We start from the raw sequence: 23,034 nt of genomic DNA, 5'->3' as shown, positions 1-23,034 counted from the left end.
GGCGTTATATTATGTTTCGTCGGTTACATAATTACTTTGCGGGCCATGCTCGCGCGAACGGAGAAGTTTCCAAGGGCGAGAAAGGGCGTGGGGCGGGCACGAATGGGGTGGATGTTGAGGAAGTTCGCTGATGATTTTCCGGAGAGCGTAATCAGGCGATCTGCAGGCACGCGGGCGTCGTTCGTATCGATAAAACGACTGCGAGGGAAGCCTATCCCGGGGAAATGTGTGCGCGCGTTATGTGAAAATGGAACGCGGCGGCTCGCAAAGCTCCGAAGCAACAATACGACCGCGACCATCGGGCGGATCCTAATGACGTTGCTGGCTTTAGCCCGGGATAACCGTAATGGTTTTATACGTTTCACTTATACCCCTCGTGATTTAAGCGCCTTCCGGCCTTCCCGCCGGTATCGCGCACTATATCGAGGCTATAAAGAACATTTATTATCATTCGTTATTGTTATCCCTATTGCTTGTTCATACGCTAAATATGAATTATTTTCTTACGGCAAAAGGGAGTAGACTTGTAGACTCTTTCTCTCTCTCTCTCTCTCTGCTTGCTGAAATTATCTCTCTCAATTCAATTTTATAAAAATTAATATTATTCAACAATGTCTGGCAATGTCGTGTCTTTTAAATTTAATTAATATTCGCTAGTTTTCAATAATTCAATACTTCACGTTAAATAGACAATTATCGCTTTTCATTCTCCCTCGACAAATATCCTACATATGTATGAATGATTTAGGGACTCCTGATTTGGTGCTAGGTGTATTTGACAGGAGGGCTTAAAGGGCAATTACGGAACGATTAAAAATGTAGGAGATGTAGCCTAATTAGCAAATCCCCTTCGTTTTGCCGAGGAGAACGAGCAAAGTAGAGCATCGTTTGTGTTTGTGAAAGGTGCTGCGCGCCTATCGCGGGCTGGATTTTTCTCGCGATGACGCGCGCGCGAAGAAGGAACCCAGCTGGCCCGACGCGGCGCGACGCAAAAAAGCGACGCGCAAGAAGCGCCGGCAACAACTGTCGACCATTGTATCCGCATTAGGTGGCTGCCGACGCCTCCAGAAACGTCGGGCGGCGGTTGGCGTTGGAGGATAGCTGAGTCGTATTTCATAGCTCGCTCGGTCCTTTCTGCGAGAACTGCCAACCCCTCGTGCCACTCCTCCTCGTCGCCGCTGTCTCGAAGAAAACGCCGCTACGCCTCGCGAATTTTCCCCCCTTCCTCCCCGAGGCACCGCGCTGCTTGCTTACTTGCTCTTTTCTCGAAGATCGTGCGTTGCCAAGCAAAAGTGTAGGGAAGCGCGTCGAGACTGTATCACGTCGAAAAGAGGAAGTCTGAGACGAAAAAGCGATACGACTCGCTTGCAAATTTCGACAATGCCTTATTGATTGCGTTGGGAATACGTATTGCAAACGCGATTTTCGTCAGAGATCACTACATGTTTGTCAATAGGATCATCAATTCTCTCAATAACGGAAAGAAAATAGTTTTGTCAAAAAAAAAAAAAAAAAAAAAAAAAAATCCCACAAAGTATGATTGTTGGTAATAATTACTGTTAATTATCGGATTTTACTTACTTTCTAGTGACGTGAATTTTCATCGGACGTGAGCGAATACCAATCAAGCAAGATAAAGAATCCTGTTTAATTTCGCCGCGACTAACGATTTTCGTTAGACTAACGTACGCTGGACACACCTCGATTATAACGTTTGACTTGCAGAGGCTGCTGTTGCAGAGTAAACGGCTGTGGGGATCGTTCTAAGCGGAACCAGCGTGAAAGGACGCAAGGTAGAGAACCGGTAAAACGAAAGAGACTGGAAAAAGGTGGACAAAGTAGATGTACGATGGGATGAGATAGCGAGAGCGAAAAGGAGAGGGGAAAAAAGTAATTAATTTCGTCACGCCCGATTCTATTTGCTCGGCGTCGCTTCCAATCCCGCATATCCGTCAACGTGCGTCCGTCAAATTATTCGACGCAGCCGCGGTAAAAGCATCCGTTTCGCACGCGGCGAAATTAAAGTCGGATCCCCGGCCGGATTTAATAGCTGACCGATTGTCGCGAGCCAACGCGAGCGATACGGTATTTGGCCGTGGAATACATCTAAATTCAATTAAACCGCTTCTTCGAAGAGCACTCTCGATATTTCAATTTTAAATAACTCGTCCACGTGCCTACGCAAGTTGACCTCTTTCGAGCTTTCAGCCTGGAAAGTTGGTTTTCACCCAAATCGCCGACATTGATCACTATTGCCTATTGCCTATTGCTCTTTCTAAATCAAAAACAAGATACTTAACCTTTATACTGTTGTTTTTGACAAGTGTGAGTCAGCGTATTTTCGAGAACTTTATTAATATGTAAAAGTATTTTTTTTAAATCTAAAAAAATTTAAATACCTTCTTTAATCTTACTAAATAAATATTAGAATAATAAATTTGGAAAATAATTTACGTAAATATAATGTTTAATGATTATTCGTTTTTGAGAAATTGATGCTAGAAAAATAAGGGACAAAAATAATCCACCAGTACGGAATAAAAGTTAAAATTATGTTTCTAAAGAATTTGTCAAAATTTTTAAAGCTCTGTAATTATTTGATGCCTCTGCATTCGCAATTGAAAGTGTAATGAATAGACTCAACGTTGGAAAAATTTTGTTTGTAACATTGATGCCCGTCACGTTCCGTTTTATAAATATGAGTACGTAATCGCTATAACCCTGAATATTTTCATCGCGAGCTGCGCGTTTGGATGCAGCTTGTTACACGAATTCAACCCACTCGGCAGCCGAACAGAATCCGCGGTAATTACCGTTGCCTTGGATTTGGCGGATTTGTCCGCCGTGACAAAAGTTGTCGGATCTAGTGAAAAATTAAACGCGAATTGTGTTAATTGCCAAAATATCGATCGACCGCTCCCTTATCGTGGAAGCGGATTCTACCCAAGTTAAATCGATCACCGTGCGCGTGGGTGACAGTCGAAAACTTGAACTAACGATCGCTGAGGATGCCGTTAAGACGTTTAAAAAGAACGGCCGTTGTGTCGAGGATAAACCGCCGCTGGACCGGAACGAACGTTCATTTAGATTAGCAATCTTAATACAGCAGTTATCTCCCCTCTTTATTCTTGCCGGAGTCCCGGCGCTTCCTTTTGCCGTGAGTTTTTGTCGCGCGAACGTTCCTTCGTATCCTCTCCTTCAAGGAGGAATGGCGGCCTATCTAGATAAGGCGACGACTCGCTCTGATTTCTCGTCTCGAAAGAACTTGCCTCCGTACATTTTCAGGATCCTCCCTTCTTTCTTTTTCTATCGTCCGAAAGGACTTCGACGGTCCTTCGACGAGCAGCCGCAGAAACAACGTCGAAGACTTGCGCAAAATATTTCCCATTCTGTCCCGGTTCGAGGTTCCTCTCAGCAGAACGTTTAACTTTATACGTTTTCGGAATTTTCGTCTCGCGTAATTTCCGGAAATCTGTTTAATTTCTCTCGCTTTATTTCCGTGACTCTGTCAGAGACATGAGAAATGGAGCCAGATACGTTCCAAATCTTTTCTCGGAAATTTAGACTACTCCCTTTTCGTGAAAAGATTTCACAGTGCAGATTGACCTGACTTCCTGCTCGTCTCGAATTTCGAGGAAGCGTATCGTAAGCTGTATCTTTTTTACGTTCTTTTGATTCGTTTCCTTGATCTTTCTTTCAGGATTAAATTGTATTTGTAGTAATAGACGAAAAATAGATCTGACAGATTTTTTATCCACGATTTAAATTGAAATCATTCACGTTTCACTCACAGATGGTGAATTAGAGCAATCTATCTTATCTTATCTGACTGTACTTTGGAGAGACATGTCAAATATTAGAACGACTTTCTCTGATTCACTCAAACGTTTTTCGAAGCAAATTTCCGTTTTTCGGAAATATCTTGAAAGTAAGGTGGCGTCATTCAGGTGCAAAATTTCACGAGCGTGAAAGTTAAAATTTAAAATTTTCGTCGTTGCACCATGTGGGCTTTCTGTTAAAATCGTAATGCAAAATTTTCTTTAAAAAGTGCTCTAATTCCCACGTGCCACTATCGTCCTTTGCGACTTTCTCCTAGAAACGGTTTTATAAATGGCAAAACGGATGCACATGATTTTCCAGGATTTTAACTCTTTCGAATCTTATTTATTTATAAAGAGAAAGAATTTTTCTGAATTTTTCATGAGTTTTAGATGCTTCTGGGATTCTTTCGAAATTTTTTAAACACGAGAAACTTGAGCGGAATGTGGCAAAAAAGTATTTATAATAAGCGACAAGAGAAAAGTAGCGTGTTAAATAAGAAATTATTCTTTCTCTTTAAAAACGACTTCTCAGACAAATTAACTCATTTCCCGTGCTATTTTTCCTGGTTCTTCAGGAGCGCTTTCTTTCACACGCTCGCGAATAAAAGTTACAGAAGACGCACGGAATACCGAGATCCTGTCGCCGAGTCTCTTTTGATCTTCCTCTTCACTTTGAGTTTCTTAATTCGTTCTTTCTTCGCCGCGTTTCTTTCTTTATTTTCAGTACTTTGCTGGCATTAAATTCACGGTAGACGAGCGACTTCATTGAATTCGTTTAAACTGTTCTTATCGCTTACATTAGTAAGCTCCGACCCGATGATACTGCTCTCGTTAAATTATTCCCTCCTCCTATCTTCGTCTCCGTCTCCGTCTCCGTCTCCGTCTCCGCAAATTCGCCAAAATAGAAAACCACGGGGCACTATCTCTGATCTTTTAATCCGACTTGATTCCGAATTCTACCTCGCAACGCATCATCAATTATTTTCCAAGTTCGGGAAAACCTCGAAGGAGTCGACTTGGCGTCCTCGCAACGTCCTCCGACACACGCCGAATTTATTCCCTCATGGTACTTCGTAGTGAAACCTACCTACGGAAAACTTGGACTTGGCCCAAAAGTCTTTCGCTCCACTTTTTACGGTCCAGCCTTCATTTTATAATACCAAAGTCTACTGTCCGAGGGGGCGCGTCTCAGTTTTCCGCTGGCGCAAAGTGCCGATAAAAAACACGCGTTTCGCGTAAAACGCCTCCCTAGAATTAATACGATTTCGAGAAGCTTCGAGAGTCCATTTTACCAATCGAATCTCCTAAGAGCGTATAAAGAAAAACTATATATCGAGAATCGATCGCCAGTCACAAACATCACGGCGATTTAAATCGCTTATGCGATGCGTCCGAATTTTCGCCCGGTATTCACCTAGAGATCCGAATAATTCCTTCTCCTTCCGTAAACACGAAAGAAATACGTTCTCGCTGCGGATTTCATGGACCTTGTCCTTTTTATCGCGCCAAACCTTTCAATTCTATCCGGAGAGCTTTTCCGAACGAACAAATCGGACCACGACCAAGGCACCACTTCCGCCGCCGCCGCCGCCGCCGCCGCCGCTGCCTCCATTCCACGCGAAAAATAAATTACAGCCGCGGTGCAGAATTATTTGCAGGCTTTGTCGCACTGTCGTCACTCGTAACGTTCAATTTACTCGCCGGCATTAATCTTATTCTACTCTACTCGCCCCCGAGACCCCGATCTTTTCGCCCCTAATCTTAGCGGCTTTAACCATTTCTTTCTACCTTGCCCTCCACCACTTTCCCCCCTGTTTCTTTCGTGCCCTCGCATTGACTAGAAAGAGAGAATTGTCCTGTTTTTTTTTTTTTTTTTTTTTTTTTTTTTTCTGTTTGAGCTCTCATGGTTCTCTATCTATTAGACAGTATCGTGTAATCGTGTCAATGTTCTTTTTCTCATTGCATTTTAGTGCACCGATTTCTCATTGTTTCCGCGTTACGCGAACACTTCTTTTCGCAGTCGAACAAAATCTACTATGAATCAAGTTACATGACGGCAAAACATCGGAAACGCGATTAGATGAATCGATCGTTTCTTATTCCACGTGTAAAAGTACATTAGCGAGTAACAAAAAAGTTTTAGCAGCTTAGTAATATCGAGGTCAAAATTTTCGGAAATATAATATCGCGCAAACGTTAAAGTTGGAAATTTACAAGTAATTTCCTTACAGAAGAAAACAACTGAAATTTCTTTATTTATTCTTTCGGATAAATTCGGCTTGTTATTAATTATTCGCGCCAATCTTCTATATGCAAAAACGTGGGATGAATCCCCAACAGCGATTGATTTCTCCGAGAGAGAGAGAGAGAGAGAGAGAGAGAGAGAGAAAGAAGGGGGGGGCAAAACGGCGGGAAATTAATGACGGGATTTAAAATGCGGAATCAAGAGCACAAGGCGGAAGACGGATCGTGCGAGATGCGGGATACAAAGTTCTCTCCGGTCTCCGGCTGGTCCGCAACACCGGCGGCGGTGGACGTACGGCCATGATGAATCGAGGCCGCCGCGTGACGCTCTCCGAATTTGTATGCCGGCCGCCGGCCGCCAGCCGCCAGCCGCCGGGAGCGAAAAGCGACGCAGCGGCGGCTTGTTTAATAAAATATTTCACGCTGATGAAGAATGGCCGCGCGCAAAGAGGGTGTCCCTTTAGCAATGCCGCGCCGGAACTCGCGAAAGAACGCTATGCGAGAAAAAAGCACATCGAGAGACATTTGTCCTTGCTCCACGTGGACCGTGAAATTAAGATCACCGTAAGAGTTAGAGCGAGTAATTTAATAATCGCTCGTAGTAAATCAAAGTTACTTTAGTAATAAAAGACAACATTATTATTGTTAGGTCCTTGTAAGCTTTACTCTTTTCGAGATAAAAAGTTTCGGTTACACTATCCCATTCAACAAACATATATTATTGAACACTGTGGAACGTTAAGTTTCATGTTCATAAAATAAAGTGTGTTTACTGCCATATCGATTTAGTAGAAAAATTTGTCTTATCCAAAAGTGTTATTATATGAAACTAGCTCGAGATTCGTTTGCGCGAATCGTGCTGGTTGATCGCGACTTTATATCGATGCTACTTCACCGAACGCGAAGAGGAAACGCGTGTGATGCCGATCGAAGGAGGACCCGGTGGCCTCGGCTCTCTCTCTCTGTCGCACATGGCTTTTTCGTTTAAAAAGTTTCCACGACGAGACGATATACCTCTCGCGGAAAGATCGCGTCTTGATCGCTCGCGGCGGCAACTTTTGCTCGGCGACTCGCTACAGGCAAACTTGCAGGAAGAAACGAGACTTCTTCAAGGATGGTTAAAGTGAGCTTGGAGGATTTCGCCTACGACGTAACTTAACCCCCTCGTAGTTATGTAACGCGGCACGCTGGCGCGCGTTGACGAGCTTTCGAAAGGTGGGAAAAAGCCCCAGTAATGAGATTTCGATCATAATCGCATTTTTGAGCGAGCCCTGCCGACGGCGAAGACGGACGCTATTTTTCTTCGCCTCCGTCCGCTTCGATCTCCCGGCAGTTCTCTTGTACACCTATCCGTCATTGACGCGTCTAAGGGTATAGTAAATTGTTTCGTTGCGCGAGCCTCCCCTCTACTTTACAACGATGCAAATGCACTCTCCCGCACGCGGTGCTCTCGCGTAAACAAATACGCGAAATTAAAATACGCCGGTAAGCGAGCGAACGGACAGCGATTGATCGATCATCCACTTTCCATAAACGTTACTTTTTACCGAGCATTAGTCCGCCAGGGGCATCAGGGCGATCAATCACTGTAACACACGATTAATTTGTCATAGTGAACCGACGAGCATATACATAGTTTCGCGCGTTTGCGCGTACTCGGTGAGATCTCTCTGAATGGAAAACGATTGCGAAAACGATCGGTTAACTGCTCGTCGATAATATTCTCGCGGGAAAAAACGCGGCTGGGAAAGGAAGGTGAATAATGTCGCGAATTAATAATATTTTCCTCGCGCGCGAGTCTTTAAACGACGCGACGCGACGCGACGCGACGCGACGCATCGATTTTCTCGCGGGCGATTGTCGAGATTATCGAGATCATCGGGAGGATTTCTTTCGCGGGACGCCACCGAACAATTAATCACCTCTCGTATGAATGGGATCCATCTAGCCCGGGCTGGAGAAAGGGGGTGGAAGAATTGATGGCTGAGACGTATTCTACGTCCTTATCCCGCGCTCCGGATATTTTTCGTCTCTACCGTCGATCCCGTTTCCATTCCATCGAAACGATAAGGAACCGTCGAGCTACTCACATCTTTGTATCCGATTAATGGACGCGCCCGATTCGATTCTGTTCCTCCGCGGCCGACAATTTGGCTGCGCGCTCCCAGAGTCCCTAATGAATAATTTATTAAAAATTCATCACTCCACCCTTCTCTCCCCCCCACCTCGCTGTTGCATCGCATTGTACTCGGAAGCTCTTACTATCGGAACTTCTCGCAGGAATTTGCATTCGGGATGAGACGACGAAGGTAGCAAAACATCGCTACTTCGTGGAAATTGTTTCTTCCTTGCGACGAACAAAACCAAACTCTGCTCTTTCAGAAAATGAAGGCCTCGAATGACGCATCTGATTAAAAGTTGCGCGGAATATTGTTGCTAGAATGACGTTTATTATTCGTGGCTCGCAAAATCGAATCGTTCGTATAATATAAAAATCGTCGTAAAATTCTACATTTGAAAGATGTCTAAATTGTAAGTGAAAAGATGCATGTTATCTTTGCAGATATATAATTGCATTTTGCTATTGCCATTTCATTGTGTCGGTGTAATAAAATTACCAGACATGTCTCAAAGCGAAAAAATAAGTTTATTAAGCATAAATTAGTGCGAATAGAATTATGATTCCATGTATTGCGGGACTGAAAGCTGAGGAAATTTACGCGCAAATCGGACGTGTTTCGTTGATTCTCTGATGAAAATATACCTGAGTGAATATTAGTTTTGTTATTCCAAGCACTCCCGGTGCCTAGCTATTGTACGCGAGAATGTTCCTTCCGCCGGTCGAAACTTTCCGAGAATTTGCATTCGTGATGCCGCTCGACGCGAGGGACTCCATCGTGGGACCAAATTGCGGCTAACAAAACAGCGCGAACCCACGGAAATTGTTTCTCGCTGGCTCGCCCGTCGTGCGGACGGGCCATCAGAACATCCTCGGTCGGTGAAAGCGTAACCACGTAAAGCGATAAGAAAATCTATCTAGCTCAGGGAACGAAATCCGAGTGCAACCTAACCCGGACAAGAGCGAGGACGTGATTCTTGAGCGAGTTAACCGAGTGATTCCACTCGACTCGCAGTTAATACGTTTTTACAGAGATCCGTCTTAAAAGCAACCATCTTCGCAACCGGCTCGATCAGTCACGGAAGCTCCGCGAGTTAAAACACTCGACTCGAACGCTTCGAGTGCTACAAGTTCCTCGAGAACGCTCCAACTTTACAAGTCTCTTCTCGACCGATACTCGAACCAAGACTTGTCACCTCCCTGCGTAAGTCGTAAAAAGCGTCGAAAACGGTACAACTCGAGTCTACTCGAAAGCTCGTTTAATTCCAGGCCCGAGGGTATCGATGACAACTTGTTCTTCGCCGTACACGTTCATCCACCTCTCCTACAACGCGACAACCATATGGATTCGATTACGTCAAGAACGTCAGGTACGAGAATCTCGGAGATTTTCCAAGTCATGCTTTGTAGCGTCTTCGAGTACTTACTTTGGGATTATTGCATCGAAGCAAAGTCTCTCGCACTATAATTTTAATACTCTGGATGCGCGTATTGAATTCAAGAATTCCTTCCACCGACAGTGTCTCCAATTAGACACATTAGGTTAGGTTTTCTCTCTAAAAATATGCAAGCACATATATAGTTTTGAATTTTAGATTAAAATTATTTAACATCTTCTAATTGTTAAATAAAATAAAAAACTAGAGCATATTCTTTTTCTTTTTTTATTTTCTTTAATAATTTCAATATATTATAATTTAAAAATGTTAAATAAACATTAGAAAAGAAGGAGCTCTCAGCTAAAAACATTTTTGTAATCGAGAGAGAGAGAGAGAGAGAGAGAGAGAGAGAGAGAGAGAGAGAGAGAGAGAGAGAGAGAGAGAGAGCTCAAAACGAATGATCAGAAAATTTTCAAATAAATGTTTGACATTATACAAGAGTAGTTGAAAAATTTCTCAGCGAAATAAAGAAACTGTAGAAAATAGAATTCGGTGGTTCGCGCATTTCGTGTTATCGTAAATCAAATATGTTTTCGGTAACATATCAAGGAAATACTTGCGAAACGTTTTCACATGTCGATTGTGGAATCAAAGGGATATCGATATTTGCGAAAGCAAATAATTCGGAACCGGAATAGTTTACGGATCTCGCGCCAGGAATTTCGATGGCCATCGAATTTCCCGCGCCCTCGACCTCGCGATTTTATTTCCCGCGGAACAATCGGATTCATGTATCCACGCGGAATATTCTAAGTATGTGCCCGGAGAAAAGTAGTTGAGCTATCGTCCCGACGATAGGAGCGGAAGGGGAGACGGGAAGGCCGTAACGCGACGGTATCATCGTTGGCGGGATACGGAAGAAGAAATGGCAGACGTTACGCGATTTGAGCGAAGGTAGACGACGACGGCGGGACGCCCGCTAACCAAGATTTACATTTTTCCGCGGAAATAGGTTTTGCGATAAAAGGATTTGGAATAAAATTTAACTCGGCTGGTGCACCGGCCGGCCCGGGTAGCTAGATATTTTGATTTAGTAGTCGTTTGAGACTTGGCAAGCTCTTTGGAGTGGGGCCAACATTTTTATGTTATTCCTCCTATCCACACACGCTTCTTCTATCCCTCTCCGCCATTCTGTCGTTAGCTTCTCGACCTTCTCCTTTTTTCCGCTATGAAACGATTTATAAGCAGGGACGATTGCGAGCCGATATGTTCGATCGGTGCGTATTGATTTTATTTCAGCTGGCAAGCTTGGCAAATACTTCAAGTAACTATCTCTCGTCGATTCTCTTATTTCTCGATATCAGATTTTTGACGGTTGAAAAAATGCATCGATGAGCAAAGTGTGTGCATTTGCATCATTATAAAATATATATTCAACTTGCGTTAAATGAACACGTTGCATCTTGACGCGGTAACTGTGTGCGCAATCGTGGCGCACTGTAAAGTAAGTACAACAAATCTCTTTCCGAGGACAAAAATGTGCGAGAATAAACTGTTTATATTCATGGCGCGTGAGCAGAAGCTTGCATGTATCCATTACGACACTCTACGAGGAGAAACGGAAAGGGGACACATAAGAAACCGGTCCTCTTTATCTCCGTTTAGTTAAAATCACGTGGTACGTGACGAAGAACGACGTTTCGCGTGACGCCGGGTAATTTTAACGCGTACAAACGACCTAACGGCGCGCGCGAGGGCGAATCTTCGCCGTTGAAACGATCTAGGGCGAGCCATTAAGGGATCAGAAGCACGCCCCCGTCCTCGACAGACGTGCTCGAATGCGAGCACACGTGGGTCAGTCCTGGTTACGACTGCATCGACGATGAATGCAAATGGCGAGGAATCGCGCACGAGTGAGAATCCGTGGAAATTGTCTCTCGTGGAGATTAATCGCGATCCTATATTACTTAGATCTAGATATCTGATTCTCGAAACAATTAAATGTATCGCAGAGAGACGAGCGCGTTCTTGCGATGACGTCAATTCAAATGACATACGAATACAGAGTATTGAATAATTTTGCTTACTAAAATGCAGCAGCGATATCGAAAGGATCGTTGCGATCTCTCCCTCTCTCACGTTGCATATATAGCATGATACGTGCGGCAGAAAAAGTCGACGGTAGCGCGAGCATCACTTCACTCAACATCCTAAACACCCTACGAGCCTTAATAAAACTACGAGAGCTCGTCGTCGCTCTCGACTGTTCGGGGTGAAAGAACGGGTCCGTGTCTGCAGGGTGTGCTGTGCAAGCAGTGGCGGCCGGTTGGGGGAGAGAATGAGAGAGAAGGAGAGAGAAGGATCGAGGAGACGGTTACCGACGACGACGACGATGACGACGAAGACGACGAAGACGACGAAGACGACGACGAGAACGGTGGTAGTGGTGGAGGACGGGTTTACGCTTGCGGCGAGCTCAAAGTGTTCAGGGACACGAGGCGTCCCGTGTTTCAGGCTCTCTGGGCAGGCCAAGGGAGCCTGCGCATCAGCCGATAGGCGTCGGCTGGGGGTTCGTCGGAACGGTGCCTTAACGGTCTAACAGTGCGACGTCGCCCGTCGCTGCCAACGCACAAACTGCGTCTGCGACTCGGCTCAATTGCTACAGACTGCTCAGACGATTCATCGTTTGCGAACGATCATCCTCGTATAAACCGATCGGAGAGCAGTCTCGTCTTAGCTGTAAATTCTTCTCTCACAATTTCGATCGATTCGACCTCGCGTGTAGACAAAGTTCAGCCTCGGTTTGTTTCAACTATGACAGACTGTAATACCGGAAAAAAGATTCGCGCGCACCGACGGTAGCAAATGTGGGTAATTAGGGAGTTGTTTGTTTACACCGATACGCTCTCTCTCTCTCTCTCTCTCTCTCTCTCTCTCTCTCTCTTTTTCTTTCTCGCTGTTGGCGTGCAGGTAGCGCGGGGGAGTTTGAACAAAGTTTAAATTCCGTTAGAAATGTTTAACGATCCCGTCAGATCTTTCCCCAGATAGACGATTTCTAGGTGTTGGCGTTAATTGCGATTGCGTATGCGTTATAATTGGACGCGGGATAAGCGTATTTTCGTGCCCACGCGATTCACTCTCTCGCCAGCTGGCGCGGGGGAGTACGCGTGCGTATCGTGCGGTCTGATCAAACACAGTCCGCGCAAACACAATAGAGAAAACGGAGAAACACGGAGAACCGAGATGGGGAAACGTTACGTTATCGTTATCTCTCTACGGACGTGGATTTTCTTAGAAAACAGACAAAAGCTAGTAGTCTGTATTTTAATCAACTCTCTGCTTTTATTTTGTTTAATTATATCAGAGAATGCTATGTTTAATGAAAAATCTTTTTTCCCCACTTTAATTAAATGTTGTATACGATTAAAATTAATTTTTTTTTTATTAAAAAAAATATATAACGAATAGTCGTATTAAATTAAAGTTGAATTTAAATTTAAATTTGAAAATTCAAATTAAAGTTAATTGTTTTATTAAAAAAAATATAACGAATAATTGTATTAATACATCTCTAACGAGCAGTAGAGTATGGCTGAGATAAATTGAATGCGACACGAATCGATATATCCAGACGGCTGGGTATGGCACGTAACACCGCGTATTGCCGTAATGACGCAGAAAAGGCAAAACGTCGCATCAACGGCACTCGACCCGTCGTTCTATTCCTCCCGCGCATCGATGCAGTTACGGCCATTATGGCATTTTATGGAGTACTTTTATCAGCCAGCTGTGAACCGAACGACCGAAGGGACGCAACAGTAGTAACGGAACGCTGCGGTCAGACGCGCGACCGTTGATGGAGCGCGGGTCAGACGAACGTCGATCGACGTTTAATCGCTCACTCATTAAGATCACTACATATATCACCGGTATATATTTTTATACATCGATCAATCTTTTATACTTTACGCTTTAACGCACTTAGCACGCATATTGACTCACTTTTCACGACATAGGTGTGTGCGTTCGTAGCCTATTGACACACTCGACATATTAAAACGCGACTAAAAATAAATATTCTTCTTATCAAAATAAAATCTTACAAATCTAAACACGTGAGGGAGAAGTATGTATATGTTTATTTCAACATACGGTCAATGTCTGTGTGCCGAGCATTTTTTTTTTTTTTTTTATAACATTAAGATGATCGTATAAATTCAGATTAGAATGCAAATTACATTTGCCTGTGTAAACGAGAAAGAACTCGACGGCTTAGAGAGAGAGAAAGATTATATTTCGCCGCGATATGATCGCATAGCGATTAATATTCTATCTTAATGGATCCCATTCGCGCGGCGCAGTGCCGTTTGAAATTCCGCAGTGAATCGAGTAAATCTAGAGTCAGATTGCAGTCGGGGGAGTGGCCGATCGGCCATTACCAGCCTATTCTATAAATTTCGATCGCTCTTTACGATAATCGTTAAAAGAGGCGGATATTCAGAAGAATCGATAATCGCGGAGATAAAATCCGTCGAATGGATCAAGCAAACCATTGCTATGAATCGCAATCAAAATGTAGTGTCCGCTCATGACGATAGGGCTAAGTTCATGGCCTTTGGACTTTATAAAAGCACCGCTGAATCCGCGAAACGGATCACATGGCCAATTCCCTCTGACTTAAGCCGGAAATTCCTCGCTATTACGTAACTGGGAAGTTCTCAGACGCTTAGGATGCGATCGTACGGATTATCGTGGTTCCTTGTATGCATGTATCTCGAGATAAATTAATATTCCAGTTCGCGTTAATTATTCGCTATTCGCTTATAACATGCGCTAGCGTAACTAATCATAGATAATCACAGTATTCATTTCGAATTATTCGAGAATTATACGTCAGCTTTAATCGGCAAACGGATGAAACTGCTATCGGCGCAAACAATGCATGCCGAGTATTTATTGCGGCGGCTAATACCGGTTTATTGGGATGTAAAGTGAGACGACTTTGTGCTGACATGCTCGCTTTGCTTCTGTCCGAGTTCATTGACGTTTAATAATACAATGAAATCCGTCATGTTTCTAAGGATGGCGAAAATTTATATAAATCAGTTCTGTAATTATTTTCTTTCATTTATTAATAAATTAATAATAAAACAAAGAAATTTACGCACGATACTAATTTTCTTAATTTAATCAGGAAAATGTAATATTCGTGGAAGCGATGTAATTGCATTTCTGATAAAGAAAAAGGAAGAAAATCTAATTTAAAACATTGTATAGCATTGGAATATGCGTCTATTGCATTAATTATTAATTTAATTTACATGTCCGGGAAAAACGGCGTCTTTCAAACTCTGTTACATATATATATAATATTTAAGTATGTTTTGTAAAATATGGAAAAATAAAATTACGACTGTTCAAAATACGCATGTTTTGTGTTGCTTTACTGCGGCCCAATTTTCACTTTAAATGTATTCGTTTTAATCGTATTTCACTTAATCCGTATAAACGAATAATCTTCAAATTACCAACGATGCATCTGTTAATGATAAATAAACTTCGCGCTTTCGTAATATTTATGTATTATCGTTGACAGTCGTATAATATACAGCAACATGCTGATTTAGTTTTCAATCAAATATTTTTCTTTACTTTTGAATATGTATGTAAACAAAACCGTATACAAATAGTGAGACAAGATAGTCTAGCAAATAAATCCTAATCCGGTTACAAAGTATTGCAAACTTGACGATGTTTTATCTTCAAAAAATTGTTACAATTATCTTTTATCAAGTCAAATCGATTAATCGCAGAGATATAGCAATTTCCGAAAAATCATACTGAGAAAAAAAGACAGCGGTTTACTTTTATCCCCCGTTTAATTTTAATGAGCACTGTAATATTTCAATTATAGAGTTCTTAATGTGAAATAATTTTGAGTTCGTTATCCTGTGCTAATGTTGCAATCGCGTGTAAAGTCATTAAGAAAATAGCGAATTCATGGTGGCCATGTAGTCTGCGAAATGCAGTGTCGTGGAAGCGTCATGAAAGTATAGTTTATTTAGTCAACATTCTCTCTTCTGCTCTCCCCGCAACTTACGACGGCTGTAAACGACGCGCGTGGTATGTTTGATGTTTCGGATGCATTTATGAAAACAGGAATGCAACAACATCAAGTTGCAAGCGAGCTCGGGTAAAAGCGAACTGCATTCGGCACATGCGGCTTGTTCGCGACGCGTTTGCGAGTACATCCGCTCGAAAGCACTCGTGGCGTTTTCGATCTATATACATACGCTGTGTAATAGCCGAACCGCTATGGAGTTCCGTAAATGTCCGTGTCCTTTGAAATTCCTCGCGCGATGCAAAGTGTGCAAAATACCAAATGTGCTCTTTTATTAAAATATCTCTTTCCATAAATAAAATTATATTTATATATATATATATATATCATACACTTATATCCACATGATATACTCTAAAGTGAATTTAAAAGAGGATAACGAAGAGCGGAAGAGTAAAAAATATTTTTAATCAATTTTATTTTACTATAAAATGTATGAAAATATAATAACGCAAAAATTAATTGGTCTTTTATTTTATTATTTGGCGATATAATTCGTTCAATACCGTATGTTTGATACATGCGTCCCTTCTTCGACTCTCTCTCTCTCTCTCTCTCTTTATCTCGTGTCGGGGCCCTAACAAATTGTATATCTGGCTTGACATCCTGCCGGGAGGATGTGGACGCAAGGTTGACACGGAGTTACAAGCTGCCGGACACAAATGGGCTTCGCCGGCGTGCGTGCTTGTCGTGTCTCTGCTGGAGAGAGTACATCCGTGCAGAGAGCACCACCGTTATGCACCCTCGGTGCATCGGGTCTATCTATTTAGCGGGTAGCGATGCGGACCGAGAGTAGCATATGTATGTATATGAGTCAATTAGCATACAAAACAGTCGCATTTACGTTGATATTAGATCCGCGACCGTCGCGCCCGGAGAGTGTCGCGTCGCGCGCGCGCGCATGTCTCTCAAAACCGCGCGACCGAACATTGCTGCGCGTTCCAAATCCCCTTCTTGTGATTATAAATTTTCTCCTCGTAAATGAGATACACGTAGCAATCGCATTGTCGCGCGAAGATTGTATCGTCGAGTATTTTATTTGCGACTTTATACTTTCACATGATGATATACCTACAAATAATATTACGTAAGGGAATTCTATTTTAAGGTAAAAAAATTAATCCAATGTTAACTCTAGATAGATTTAGGATATTGTAATTATGGTGTAAAATGGCGATGTAAAATAGATTTTTATTTTAGATTTATAATGTATATAAATGTATCTTATATTGCAGAGAGATTTATGAGAAAATGATGCATAAAGGCAAGAGAATCGATTCAGTTTTAATTCTAGATTTAGACTACACTGTATAAAATGCATTTCTATTTTTTTATCGCTTACTTTTATAATCTATATAAATGTATCTTAAATATTGCAGAGAAATTGATGCGCTAACAGTCTGTATTAAATTCTTTTCTTAATCTCAATTAATCTAATTAATCTCCGTTCTATTAATCCCCCTGCTTAATATATTTTATACACCACAGAATATTAAAATTTATTTAGAATTAAAATTGAATTAATTTTTTTGTTTTAAAATAAAATTCCTTTACAAATTCCTACCCCCTGTAATATTGTTTCTATCATCATGTAGAAGAGTATGGAGTTGCAAATATAATACAACACTTGATACAATCTTCGCGCGACAATGCGATTGCCGTGTGTATCTGTATATTTGCAACGAGAAAATTTATAATTGTAAGAAAGGGACTTGAGAAGAGAATTTAATACAGTTGTTGAACTTATTTCAACGAATTAACGCGATAATTTGACACTTGGATATAATTTGGATATACGTGCAAAATTTACGACCATCCCGATTGACGAGAATGACGAGCTTTGAAATTCTTGCTCATGCTCGACTGAGCGACTTTCACAGCCCGAGCGTGATCGACTGCTCGCAAACTTAGCTCATTATATTATGGGAATAACGAGGTAAACTAATTGTGCCGCCGATGCGAAACTTCTGAATCAAATTAAATCGGCGGAATCCATAATTTTCCGAAGGCGAACGACGCGACGGGGACAAAATGGGGCGCGCGAGAGCTCCTGCACGGACTTTGGCGATGAAGCTGCGTCTCGTCCTAATTACAAATCGCGTTTCGCGCCAAGAATCGCGCTCGAGAAACGACAATGCCCGCTGATGTAATAAATCTGATAATTGAAAGCCAATGCACGGCGAGACACGTATTGATTAGACTCGTGCAGTTTGAGAGGAATAAATATACGTCGAATCCGCACTGACGTTCTCACGATAATTTCAAGCGTGTCCACAGAGACCCGCAATTTTATCGATAGCTTTTATCGAAATGGCCATATCTACGCACCTCGATGAGATTTGAATGACACTTAAAGCGATGGACCGACGCGCGCGATCCAATTCCGCGAGCGCCGACCGGAGGCCGGAGTTTATTCGTAACATTATCGCCCGGCGGAAAAGTGTCAGCCGACACATTGGTATCTATCGGGTTGCGGGTCGACTTGTGTAACGTGATCTTCTAAAGGGGATGTACGACGACGAACGGACAGCTTGAAAAGGGCGCACCGCATGCACAGGATCGATCGCGTGACTCGGTAAACAGCCACGCTAAAATCAAGTCTCGCTCGATCGTTGGGTTATTTTTGCAAACGATAATGTATCCCAAATTATATGCATTGCAATCGAGAAAGCAAATAAAAAAGAAATACGAAGAATAAAAAAGCCGGGGAAAACAATTGTCGAGAACATAAAAAAAAAAAAAAAAACTATATATATATATATATATATATGTATTTGCAGTCGGTATTGAATTTTAAAAAGGAAAATTTAAATTTCTATAAAAAATGGAGCGTTTATTTATATTCAATATCTTTAATAACGTCACAACATGATACACAAACCATGATGGAAACTTCTGGAACGATGCGCATTTAAAAATATTAACAGCAAACAAGTTGTAAGATATAGCTTGTCGATTAAGTTAATCTTGAAGAGAGAATAACAAGCTGCTCGACAAAGGCAAGAAACTTTCCCGTTAACTTTCGTTCACATCTCGCGATCGATCGACGACGAAGCTGTCGATAGCGACCCAAGCCGGCTATGAAGAGGACGATGCTTCGATTCGTTGCGCGAAAGGGAATCACGAAGCGCGTAATAGGTTATCGGCCCTCTCAACCGGCAGGGTGGAGTTCCAATCACTTAGCTAATCACCCCGTTCGTGCACTCTCGCACTACGGGGGGGGGGGGGGAGAGAGGGGGGGGGGGAAGGGGTCTCGATTCGCGTTCCTCGCCACCGTTTATCGGACACGTCCCCACCTGATTTCTCCAGGGTGTGTACCGACGTCGCTAACTCGACTTAATGGCTTGCTCGCGCGCCCCTTTTGTATCCGCGCGAAAAGGTCGATGAAAAGTCACGACTCATCGTTGAAACGTAACGAGGTCATACAGATTACGCCTGCCCGACCTCGCCGCGAGTCTACCCGAATCACTTTTTCCCGCATATCTGTAGATTTAACTTCGATAAAAGGTTGCGATAAAATTAGATATTTCAGTTCGAGAATAGAAATATGTAAATGCAGATGTGCGATCGATTTTTTGAAGAATATGAATCGCAAAGAATATAAATCGAGACTCTCTCCGAAATTGAATTCGCTTTTCGATTTCCAGTCAATAAATCGTCTTGCCCGATCCGTCGCGAAAGCGGAGTAGATAAAAAAAAAAAAACAAAGAAAAGAAAAGAAGAAAGCAGGAAAAAGAAACGACCCCGTTAAGGTAACGAACGCGTCGCCGACAAAGCCGAGATAAAGCCGAGGCGCAACGTCGTCCTCTTCATGCCTTCGTACTATGTGCATGTACCTACCAACGGGGATGCATCGCGTATATCATTCCGTGGATACATGACACGATTGAATTGAAGTTACAACGACCAGGGCAGTCTCCCTCCGTCGTCGATAAAAACGCGACTGTGTCACTGTGCATTAAAAAAATAGAGGCTGAGGGTAGGAAGAAAAAAGTACGTGTAAGAGGGCCGATAGGAATGATGGAGTACAAGTGAACGTAATGGTGAGAAAAAAAAAAAAAAAGAGTTTATAGAAGAAAGGTGCAGAGCGAGAAGAATAAAAGTGAGAGAAAAAAATCTGCATACAGAAAAGACGAAAGAGAGATCACAGGAAGAACTGAAAGAAAAAAAAAAGCGCGCGAAACAACGCAGATGCATAACTCTTAGGCGTGTACTATGTCGTGCAAGAGCAATTTAACTAGATGAGTTGGCGCATGAAAGAAGAAAAAAAAAAAGAGGAGAATGGGGATTTAACAATAATCGAATAATCCGTGGTTGTAATATACAAGAAAGAATCGAATTAAGCCCAGGTCCAAATGAACTTTCGCGTGAAACGCAAAAGAATAAAAGCGAGAAGCTCGCCTGGAAAAGAATGAGCGGCGGAGAATAAGAGCGCGTCTGTATTTGTTTTATTTTTAATAAGAGAAAAAGCGAGATGTATGGAATTGCCGCGGGAGAGTCTGCACTATCAAGTCGTATAATTATCAATGGGGACCGATGCATATTTCATGCTGTGTTGCGCGAGCTTTTACATTGCGTCGAGAACCAACGGTGTGAATGGATGAACGCGTACACGGTCATGCAGACCGTGATAGCGTAAATATTCATAATTACTCGCCGAAAGATTGGGCGGCGCAATAAATGTCGAGTGCGGATGACAAATTGTCAAACAATATCCATCGTGCCGTCGAATGATTATGAACGGAACGACGATTAGGTCTGTAACGATGGACTGTGACAACGAGTTCTCCCTCTCCGTTTCTTTCCCTGAAGACGAAAACATTCGTATGCTCGACGTAGCGAAAAAAATTGTCGACGGGAAAAACGTAATTTTTCGCGATGTAGGCTGCAGATACTCCAATTACGAAAACGCGATATTACGTTTCTCGCAAGAACAGATATTCGACGATAATCTTTGAGACGTCCAATTTAATTCTGCCCAGTTGATAGTGATATATTATTATCATTTCGCGTTTGACTTAAATAAAGCTCGTCAATGTTACTTTTATATCAGCACATAAGAAAATAATATCTTTATCACAGAAACAAAATGAGAGTTCTAGAGAGAGTGCCATGCGTAAAAGTTATTAGACTGTTTATAAACAAATTAAATCGAGACATCAGACTCGCTAAAAATTAAAAGCGATCGTAAAATAACACGAAATCTTCTATTTAATTCTACTTAAAGTCGATAGAATTATCGAAAAACGAGCAACGTCTCACCTCGATACGTCTGGCATCTCGAGCAATTCAATTCCATTAATATATTAATAATTATTAATAATAGAACTTTTTGTGAAACTATAATATTATGCAACTCTCAAGCGCTAGCAAGAAATATTTTTAAAAAATCGTTGATGGACAAAGTGAGACGTGAACTTGACGTCTCAGTTTGTCTCGAGAATTATTTGTTTCATTTATCAAGAATTCTAAAGCTATTAAAAATAAAGCCACAACTCTCAACAATTAATGAGCTTTCACAAAATAAGATCAGTTTTGCACAAACAAGACTTTATTTGTATGAACTTTTGAAAAATATCGCGTATCATGATATCATTTACGACGATCGCAATCGTGTGTCTTGTCTCGAGCGTTTCTTTTTTGCTTGGAAATTCGATTTTTAACATTTTAACGCGAATACAAAGGGTTCATCGGATTCGTTCGAGACGTGAGAAATTAATGAGAATGTGCGTGGCACAAATTCGACGGAAGACGGATTATTTGCGGAGCGCGATATCGCACCTCACCCTCGTAAAAGGCGTTTTCTTTGACGGGGCGCGAATCGATAACAAGGCCATTAACGGGCGCAGAGCAATTTTACGTGGAGAAACGAAAGCGAAAAGAGAAGTTTAATATTTATCGTGGCGATAATGGATTTTATAACCTGCTTTGAAGAGCCGAGGAAAGGGGCGGGGAAGGATAGAGAAGGAAATATAAATTCAGGTGAAAGAATAGTATCCCGTACGCTGCATTAGCCCGGGATGCTGGTATTGTTTTTTCCAACCTTTCCGAATCAATTATTTACGGTCTCGTTAACGGCCATTGTTTTCCACTACTACGATTCTGTGGATTCTTTTTCGACTTTTCTTATTTTTCTCGAATAATTCAGGTCGAGCAAACGAGGATATAATATCCAGCAAAATTCTTGCACACGTTCAAAAAAAAAAAAAAAAAAAACAAGTAAAATAAACTCACAATTTACAAAGTTTATGTTACATACGACTTTATATAGGTACTTAAAGAGAGCTATTTGTTATTTTTATCTTTATCTTATATCGGTTATAATCAAGTTTTGCTATCTTCTAAAATTCCGACAGTCACTTATTAAATATTTATAATTGAGAGAGTAATCGAATTTGCCCCCACTTTATATAAATTTCTTCTGAAAAATCTAACGCTGCAAAGTGAAAGTCATATCTTTGTGAATCACCCTGTATCAATTTTTTGCCCGAGAAGAAATCGCGCTGCTCGAATAGTCACGCGATGCTCATTCCATTCAGCGATGCGCTTTCATTCATCGACTGTGGCAAATGTCAAAAGAAAGGGAGCGAGTACATCGCGACGAGTTCGTTCGTTTAATTGGCGAAAAGAGCATGAATCGATCGATTATCCCAACGGTTCCAATCGTGAAGCTTTCTCGTCGCGAGGTATGACGTCATGCTTTTCGCCCTCGTACCGGCCACTTTCAACGAACGTAGCGTGCCTGGGAATTCTCGCGTCGTGTAATATATGTACATGCTGTGCGCCACATAATTACCAGTGATTTACATTAGATTTTAATTTGATACAACTCACCGCAAACGCGTTGAAAGTACGATCCTAATCGGCTGTATTGCTAACATAATATCGATAACGTCGCATTATCGATATACAGCCGATATATACAGCGGTGTATAATTCATAATTGCCTACCACAGAAAAGTGGTTTATATATGTAATAAAGGAGAGAAAGAGAGAGTAAAAAAATGCTGCTCGTTTAAAATATTCGCAGACATTTTGTTAACGAGATGTGGGAAAAAGAAATAGCGACGAGGAAAGTATAAATAACGTGGTTGCGGACTGAAAGTTTACTCGGTGTAGATACAGAAGAGCTTTTAGTCTGTTACAAATGTGTACAGAAGACGTTCAAAGTGACCACCAGTTACAGTTTAGTTTCACTTTAAAACTTTAAATGTTTTGCGTTCAAAATTCGAAGCGATCTTATATTTAACAATAATTTCCCGTTTGTTTTTAAGCGTAAAATATTATATCCCTATATATTATTAAAAATTTAAAAATTTGAAAAATTGCCAGTATAAAAGGAAAGTAAAA

The 23,034-nt window shown here is 41.8% G+C and overlaps 1 protein-coding gene across 2 annotated transcripts in view; it reads right to left on the bottom strand.

The window, feature by feature from the left end:
- LOC140667864 (E3 ubiquitin-protein ligase MIB1-like) overlaps nucleotides 1-23,034 on the bottom strand; it is a 297,267-nt gene that overhangs the window by 58,791 nt on the left and 215,442 nt on the right. The window contains exon 10 of one of the 2 annotated variants that reach the window (XM_072896166.1): nucleotides 9,713-9,740. The exons of the other annotated variant lie outside the window; for it this stretch is intronic. Coding sequence (XP_072752267.1) covers nucleotides 9,728-9,740 — 13 coding nt within the window. The 3' untranslated portion in view covers nucleotides 9,713-9,727. Of the gene's footprint in view, nucleotides 1-9,712; nucleotides 9,741-23,034 lie in introns of those variants that run through there. 2 annotated transcript variants of the gene reach the window in all.

The sequence above is a fragment of the Anoplolepis gracilipes genome, chromosome 7, assembly GCF_047496725.1.
Source record: "Anoplolepis gracilipes chromosome 7, ASM4749672v1, whole genome shotgun sequence".
Classification (NCBI taxonomy): Eukaryota; Metazoa; Arthropoda; class Insecta; order Hymenoptera; family Formicidae; genus Anoplolepis; species Anoplolepis gracilipes.
Note: the sequence above shows the minus strand (reverse complement) of the source record. Positions and strands in the feature narration are given on the sequence as shown.